The 8,742-nt window shown below is 37.1% G+C and overlaps 1 protein-coding gene across 1 annotated transcript; it reads right to left on the bottom strand.

Annotated features, from left to right (window-relative positions):
• Window positions 1-7,103: 7,103 nt before the first annotated feature.
• Window positions 7,104-8,150, bottom strand: LOC102908954 (olfactory receptor 2H2-like). Its single transcript, XM_006996855.2, has one exon. The coding sequence runs from the start codon at window positions 8,043-8,045 to the stop codon at window positions 7,104-7,106; it is 942 nt and encodes a 313-aa protein (XP_006996917.1). The 5' UTR covers window positions 8,046-8,150.
• Between the last annotated feature and the right edge of the window lie 592 nt (window positions 8,151-8,742).

The raw sequence follows: 8,742 nt of genomic DNA, 5'->3' as shown, positions 1-8,742 counted from the left end.
TATATCAATGTCTATGAACAGTGTTAAAAGTCTCAAGTTCACTGAGGCTGCTATTGGTTTGGTAAACCTGGTCAAATGGATGCCTGACATTATAAACAGTCTCATATTGGAAGATTCTAACATGCAGTTTGATGTTAGACTGGTTATGACACAATGGGACTCTTGTAAAATACTACTGTCTTGTAACTGCTAGATACTGTCATTCTAAGTGATTCATGGTCAAAGGCTAGATGATAACCTATGGCATAAGAAACATATTTAATCTTTGCACCCAATTCTTGGCAGAGGGCTCATAAAACTTTAGGGATATCTCTAGTAATAGGAGTACTATCTTTTGTTAACAAGGCAATCCTTTTGCTCACATCTGGAATTATGGCAATGGAATGAGCTCAGGGGAGTTCCTCTACATAGATTCAGTGTAAGAATATTCAATAGAAACACATGATAAAATGTTTGGAATTTTCATTGGAATTGGAAAGTAGACTGGGTATGTCTGTCAAAATTCTAAACAATTAATTTCATTAATTTTTTGTTTTATATACATGTCAGAATTCTGGGAGAATGATGTGTCAGAGAGGCACAAAAATACATACTACCCACTCTCTAAAGCCTGGCTTTATTTGTGTCTTTCATTTGGCTATTCCCAAGTGGCATCTTTGATAATAAACTAGTAAATATAAAAAAAAGTAATGATATACTTGGACTTTACTATAATTTAAAACTTTTCACCAAAACTCAACAAGAGACGTAAAAATGAAAGACACAAAATGGATAAAAAAAAAACTCTATTTCTGCCCCAAATATAACCAAATATGAAAATGACTTTGTCAGATTCCCTTGTTCCCTTTCCACCCTTTAACTCTTTCCCCCTTTTTTCACATGTGCTCCACTACTCTCTCCCACTTCCTCAAAGTCTTTTCTTTCCATGATTACTGTATACTTCAAAATTGAAGATGACTTGGTTGTGAGTTACTGTTGTGTGTTTCCTCCATCAGTTCAAATCTGAACAAATGACATAGAATTACAAATTCAAAATGCACTGAACTGCAATGGATTTTAAGGAAGTCATAAAACTATTATTTTAGTAATTGATTAAATATTTGCCAAAGTAAAAATATAATCAAAATATCTTCTCATAATGATTACATTCCTCTTGTGGCCAGCTTAGTTTTAGCTTCAAATAACAATCCAAGCTCAAGATATTTAATATAAAATATTTACATTTGAAATTGGTGCAGATCACTTGGAAAATCATGGGGTCAGTGGCTACTTTAGCTCCATCTTCACATACCTCAACACCAGTGCATCTGAGGGCAGGACAAATGGTAAAAACCCTGGACACTAGTGGTAAAAATCCTGGACATGTGAGTATTCAATTTAGTCATGATTTTAGTTAAACTGAACTAGCAGATATGAACAGTAACAAATGAACAACATATAGATCTTTGTTGGAGGATGACAAATAAAAGTCAAAAGATTCATGTAGTATTAGTAAACAAGACTTCCCACCAAAAAAGGATATTAAATAAAATGATTATTTGTTTAATTGCCTTTTGAAGATGACAAACTCTGTAACATTGATGGTTTGGTATTTCATCTGTCATTGTCACTAAGTATGCAGCTCATAAATATCTGTAACATGGAAAATAAGAATTGGATAATACACCCATTTCATTAAAATATGGACTTTACAAGGGAGTAAAAATATAACTCTAGTCCCATAACTAGCATCACAAAATATCAAAAGCTCCTCAGATGTCTGCCCTAGGGAACTTTCTCCCAGAGTCTGGGGAAGGTGCTTACAAGTAATGGGAATTCTAATCTTAAGGAAATGAACTCTACACACTGTGCTCTTTCAGTCCATCGCTTTACTGTTCTAAGCAAGCTTTGACTCTGCCTCTGATCTCTCTGTTGTTCTTTCTTTTTTCTACTGCTTCTCTAAATCTACAGCTTTTTTAGCTCTCATTCTTGGCTCCTCTCTTACCTGACTCCTTATATTTCTAACCAAAGACTCCATGCAATCCTGAGAAAAGTTTCAAAGCCCTCAAGGCCATAGCACATTCCTAGAATAGATGATAAGGAGCAGAGCCATTGTGATAGTAATGAACAGTTCCAAGGTCTCAGGACCAGAGGGAGGGGGCACAGTGCCCACAGCAACAAACTCTGAGACATAGTTTTTTATCAGAAGACTTGACAAGTGAAGAATTGGCAGGCTTTTCTTGGGGTGTTTTGTGTTAGTAGCCCTGGTGAGACACCTGCAACTCTGACCTTGTGCATAACTGTAAACTTTAAACTTATGATCTATATACAAAAGCCTTTAGTCTAGTTTGAACTTGCTCTGAGGTAAAAATGAGCTTATGTATGCAGTTTGTGTTAGATTGAGGAGAGATTAATATTTTTTGTGTTAGTCTGAGCAAAATAAACAAAGCAGGCTTTTATTGGTGAAATTATTAAGGCCACTCCACATAGTTAAAAGGATATTTATTTAATGGCGTGACACACAAATTAAGGGATAGGTAGTTCGCAGGGTCTGGGGAAGGTGTATCGCAATCCAGCGGTGTTCTCTGGAGCTCTGCTCGGTCCACCTCCACAGTTCAGGGTCCCAGCACAGAGAGTGTGCTGGCCCATCCAGCTCTCGGGTCTCCAGGCGCCTCCCCTGGCCCTGCCTCATAGGCGTGACAGTTGCCAGAGTCTCAATGGGGGTTGGAACTTCCAGATCCAAGCTGGAATGGCTACCCACTACATCTCCCTCTTTTTGTCTAAATAAGAAGGTTCTAAACTAATACAAGACTATATACAAAGGAATGGTTATCAAATATTGTCCAGGAATAATCAGGGATAATGACCTAGATAAGATGGAACTACAACCAATGCAAACAATATCAAGCAAGAAACACATACTAAAATCCAGAGAAGTATAGAGCATAGGTAAATGGCATGTTATAAAGTTCATTCCAAAAGGTGTCCTATCCTAAAGAACCTGAATCTAATACTTAATATGTTCTATCTAAGATATTATATATACTAAGTTGTAACTATAACTGCTAGTCTTCAATCCCATCAAAGACCTGAGAAGGAACATAATGGTACCTGAGAAGTAGTAGATGAATGCAAGCAACTTTCGGGAATCTTGCAAGAGTAGACCAAGACAGCTGGCAGCCTAGACAGTCACCTAATATTTCTCAGCATTGTTGGTTCATTCAAATTGGCTACAGGCCTAGAGTATCTGACAGACCATTTTCAGAAGCAGGAATTCTGAAAGACCATCTTACCCTGTCTTGGCAGAGTACAGTGGTCGCTTTCCTTGTGTCCCACTTGTCCAGAAAGGACAGCATTGCATTCATACTGTCAGCTGTCAAGGCAAGGGCAGTTCTTTGTCCAGTAGGCCATTTTGTGCCAAGAAGACAAACTTCCAAATGGAAATGTCTTAGAAGCCCAACATTCTCTTGGAATCAAATTGGTGTAGCCAGGAGCAATTGTGTCTCACGTCAACAGAATTCTAAGTTATTTAAATGCCATATTCTCTAGGTCTATGAAGTGTTTGAAGATTACCTGTCCATCTGACCTATGTATCTGTAAATCTGGATAATATCCTAACTAACGTAACTATAGAGATGACAGGCATAGGTGACTATAAATCTATAAAGTCTTATCTACTGAAATAACCTAAGGACTAAGGCTTCACATAAACAAGGTAAACAGTCTATAAGCAAATGTATGGTAAAGAATGATGACTTCAAAATTGTGACAATACACAAGATATTTATAACAGAGGTAGGAATATATAGTGTGATATGCAATATGACAATAATCTTGAATATATATCAATATACCAAATATCCTAAACAGAAGTAGAACATACATAAAGTATGACAGATATAAATTTACATTTATATCAATATAAAAATATTTCAAATAATAGTAGAAATATATGTACATTATAACAAATATAGTTCTGTATTTGTATCAATATACAAATTATCTTAAACAGGAATATAAAAATAGTTTACATTTGTATCATCATAAAAGAATCTATAACAGTACAAATTACAGTGCAAATTATCTAAGGTTGCTATTTTACTAAATTTGTTTACGAGTATATACAATGATCTACCATATCTTATACCTATCCATTCCATTTCTTCTTTTCTCCCTTTTTTTTAGAATACTGAGTCTAATATTTTCTTCCACCCCCAACCCTATAACCATCATCCATAACCCTGAGAATTATGAAACCTAAGGGAGAAGGGGTGTCGTTTTCTTAGAATTGCTTCCTGCCATTTAGGGGGTGATGTTATCTCTGTTGGGTACTGTGAGAAAGCTCAGATAGTTAAATCTCAGTTAGACTAACTGTAGGTTCGGCAGCAAGTTTTAGAGTAATGTGTAAGATTGTCTGAAATTCTGGCAAGAAGTGTAGTATGATGATGATTACCATGGCATCATTCTGGATTGGGTAGAGTTGTTGTTGTTGGGGCCCCATCTTCCTTCTGGAGACTTCTGAGATTGCTATTGGAAAAACGTATTTGTTATAAAAAATGGGAGGTTTGGATTTAAAGAGGACATAGCATGTAAGAAAGGATTCTGAGAAATCAAGAGTAAGCATGGAGAGAATTAGAATTTAGAAGACAATGGTCCCTTTTTATTGGTTTCCTTTTGTCCCACACCAGAGGGCTCTTCTGATATGGGACTGAAGAATCTCTCAAACTTTTCTTTTAGCAATATGCTTAGATTTAGAGAAGGAGTGAGCCAATTCCATCCCCAAAACCAGCTTGGCTTATAATTGAATTGGAACCACAACTTTTCTAGATTGATAGAGAGATAGATGTTAGACAGTGAGATTTTACCGTGTGTAGATTGGTACCAATAGATTCTTTCTGCTTTAAACATCCAGATATCCAAGGTCTTATGATTTTTGGAAGATGGGTATTTCCATTATCCTGGAAAGATAAAAACAAAACCCTACCCCACCCTTTGATTGTTAAATTTTTCTTACAACTTATAGAGATATCATATTGGTGGATGATCTTTTACTTCTCTTCATCAAGGGGTTTTTCCTGTTCGAATCGAATTTTTATTAATTTTGTTGGTATCCATAGCCTTTCTTCTCCTGCAGAAACAAAGGCAAAACCCCTTCCCCAACGTAGAACATATCCAGTTTTCCATTCTGAGATCAGCACATCCTTGAAATAAACTGGTTGGTTTAGCTCAGGAGTTTTGTCTGTCGTCCAATGTCTCTCTGCAGCTGTTGTTCCTTTCTTATCAGCATTGAGAAAATTCAAGGTTAATAAAGCACTATGCAGTCTATTTCTAGGAGTCATTGTTACCTGTTGCTGTTTATTTGGCATATCCTTTAAAGTTCCATTGGATCTTTGGGCGCCAGATATTGATGAAATTATTAAGGTCACTCCACGTAGTTAAAAGGATATTTATTTAATGGCGTAACTCACAAATTAAGGGATAGGTAGTTCGCAGGGTCTGGGGAAGGTGTATAGCAATCCAGCGGTGTTCTCTGAAGCTCTGCTCGGTCCACCTCCACAGTTCAGGGTCCTGGCACAGAGAGTGTGCTGGCCCATCCAGCTCTCGGGTCTCCAGGCGCCTCCCCTGGCCCTGACTCATAGGCATGACAGTTGCCAGAGTCTCAATGAGGGTTGGAACTTCCAGATCCAAGCTGGAATGGCTACCCACTACAGGCTTTACGTGTCTACAATCTCATGGGACAATGAATCTGGCTTTGAAGCATATCCTAGTATATTTTCTATATGTCAAAATTATACAGCTAAATGAAAAGCCATCTTCCTGACCACCCATGGATATATGTGCCCATAAGATTGAGATGTATTCATGAGATTACATATATATGTTTTATGAAAATGTGTGGTAATAGGGATATATCAAAACTGTTATTGTACAAGAAGTTTACAATAGGAAACAGCCAATTCATTCTAAAGGCAGTAATTCCAAAACACCTTGCATGATGGTTTCCTCCACCAGAACCCTTGGTTCTGAATGGTTGACCTTTTGAACACTTGTTGTCACCTGCTGTATACTTCCATGGTCTTTTCCAGCAGCTCTCAAAAACAAAAGACCAAAACTCAAACTGAGAAATGTGGATGTAGTGTCTTAGAGTAACATCACAAGAAATTCATGTTGGGCATGGTTAGCCTTGGCCAACACTTCTGGGCTGGGTAGTGACAGGTGCACAATATGTCAACAGTGGTAATAAGGCAGAAGTAACTCAGAACATAGACTATTAATTCAAAGTACAGAAGTACATACACATATCTTTTAAAGTCTTTATCAAAACCATAGAAACCTGTAGGTATTGGAGTGGTTGAAAGGATTAGTTTAATGTAAGAAAATTAGAATAAAAAAGTTGATTGTCCAAATAGCACAGACATTTGACCTCTATCTGCTTGGGAAGGTGGTGTAGGACAGCAAATTTAAGGCCTGTCTGGGCAACTTAATAAGGTATCTTAAAATAAAAAGAAGGAGCTAAAGAGATGGACCAGTGGTTAAGAGTGCTTACTGTTCTTCCAAGGACCTGAGTTCAGTTTCTAGTAACCATGAAATCCTGTAATTCCAGGCTCAGGCAATCCAACATTCACTTCTGGTATCTGTAGACACCTATTCACACATGGCATACACTCACAGAGATTCATTAACACAAATAAAAATTAATATTTAATGTTTTTAAAGTAAATAAAAAGAGGCCTATGATGTAGTTCAAAGAAAGTGTTTGCTTAATTTGCAGAATGTGCTGGTTTCAACTCCAGGTACAATATGAAGTAAATAGGAAGATTGGAAAGGTATGAACTATATTACTTGGTGTTTTATTTTGTAAGTATTTTGGTTTTTTCTCACAAATCAATTGTATTTATTTCTCAAGAAAATGACTATTAAAATATTTTATCTATCATATTGTACCTGAATCAGAACCTTGAAGAAATTGAGGGTCTAATCAATAACAGATGGATAAAGCTAACACCACTTCAAATTAACTGAAGCTATTCTTGACTTGGTAGAGGGCTACCTCAATGATTTTAGTTATGATTGTTCTGTCTTTTCAAGCCAAGAAACAGAAAAGCATATGCTAGCTTCCTCAGTTATCTGTGGGAACTCCAAGTCCTCCACCCCAGTCTTATCACTGCTCCTTTTACCTCCTTGTTCCTCAGTGTATAGATGAGGGGGTTAAGAGTTGGAGTTATTACAGTGTATAAAAGGGTGAGAAACTTGTCCTGTTCATGAGCATAGTGAGTCTTAGGTTGAAGATAGACACCTGTGACAGTACCATAGAAGAGGAAGACAACAAGAATGTGAGAAGTACAGGTGCCAAATGCTTTTTTCTGCCCTTCAGTTGACTTTATCTTCAGCACAGATTTTACAATAGCACCATAGGAGGAAAGTATGATGACCAAGGGTAACACTAGGAGAATAACACTGGCTATGGACATCTGGACTTCATTGTAGGTAGTATCTGCACTGGAGAGTTGAATCAGGGCTGGAACTTCACACACAATGTCATCTACCACCCGCTGGGAGCAAAAGGGCAATCTGAGGGTAGCAGAAGACTGGATCAGAGACTGAATCAGGCCAACACCCCAAGCAAGGACAGCCAGTTGCAGACAGACTTTGGGATGCATGACAGTTGTGTATCTCAGAGGATGACACACTGCTACATAGCGATCCACAGCCATGACAACAAGAAGAACACATTCGGTGGCACCAAGCCACAAAAAGATGTAGAGCTGAGTGGCACAGCCATGATAGGTAATAATCTTATTTGGACTTCCCAAATTAACCAACATCTGTGGAACACAGCTGCTGGTGAAACAAATATCTAATAAGGAAAGATTGCAAAGGAAGAAATACATAGGGACTTGGAGTTTTGGGTCCTTCAAGGATACAACAATTATGATTGTATTTCCAGCAAGAGTCAAACAGTAAAAGATCAAAATGACCCCAAAAAGTACCTTCTCTAAATGTGGCCTGTCAGAGAAGCCAAGGAGGATGAAATCACCATGGCTGTCATTGCAAACTGTGGTCATGTTTTTCTGAGACAAACACCTCTTCAAGAGATGACACAAAAGTGGTTGCTCAAAAGTCTGTGAAGATCCTAGCAAGCAGGAAGCTTGATTCCTTTTTATATAAGAATATGAAGTTAGCCTGTAATGCTTAGGGGAGAAATAGTAGATTGAGTGAGTAGCTTAATATTTGATATTTACCATTCATTCTTTTTATCATTGATGCTTTATATCTATAACTCTTCAAGGTAAACTGTGTAAAATATACTTACTTTCTAATGAAACCACTTTGCTAAATATTAAACATGCTGTGTTTTTGTTTTTGAAGACTCAGGATTTACTGAATAGACAGACTATGCAATGCACTATTTTTTACTTCCTATTGGCTTTTTTGTGCATCTCAATTTATCTTATTTTCTCTTGGTTCCTATCTCTGTTCTGTATTTTTCATTTCCTTCTTGTTGACTTCTTCTCTTCACATCTCTTTTATCTTTTTCATTCCTCCTTTTCACTTTATCTTCTAATTTCTAAGCTTTAGTCATCACTTAGTCATTTTTATGTTGTGTGATCTTGTGAGTGAATTTAAACTTCTGCTTCATATTTTCACTATCTCCTTCGGGGGAAAAACAAGACCTTTAAAATAAATGAACTCAACCCTCCAATAACTTCTGAGTGTTTGTAATATATTCAGACACATCTATATTTAATGTCCTTTTCATCC

Source organism: Peromyscus maniculatus, chromosome 21, assembly GCF_049852395.1.
Source record: "Peromyscus maniculatus bairdii isolate BWxNUB_F1_BW_parent chromosome 21, HU_Pman_BW_mat_3.1, whole genome shotgun sequence".
Taxonomy (NCBI): domain Eukaryota; kingdom Metazoa; phylum Chordata; class Mammalia; order Rodentia; family Cricetidae; genus Peromyscus; species Peromyscus maniculatus.
The sequence above is the reverse complement of the archived record's forward strand: the minus strand, read 5'-3'. Positions and strand labels throughout refer to the sequence as shown.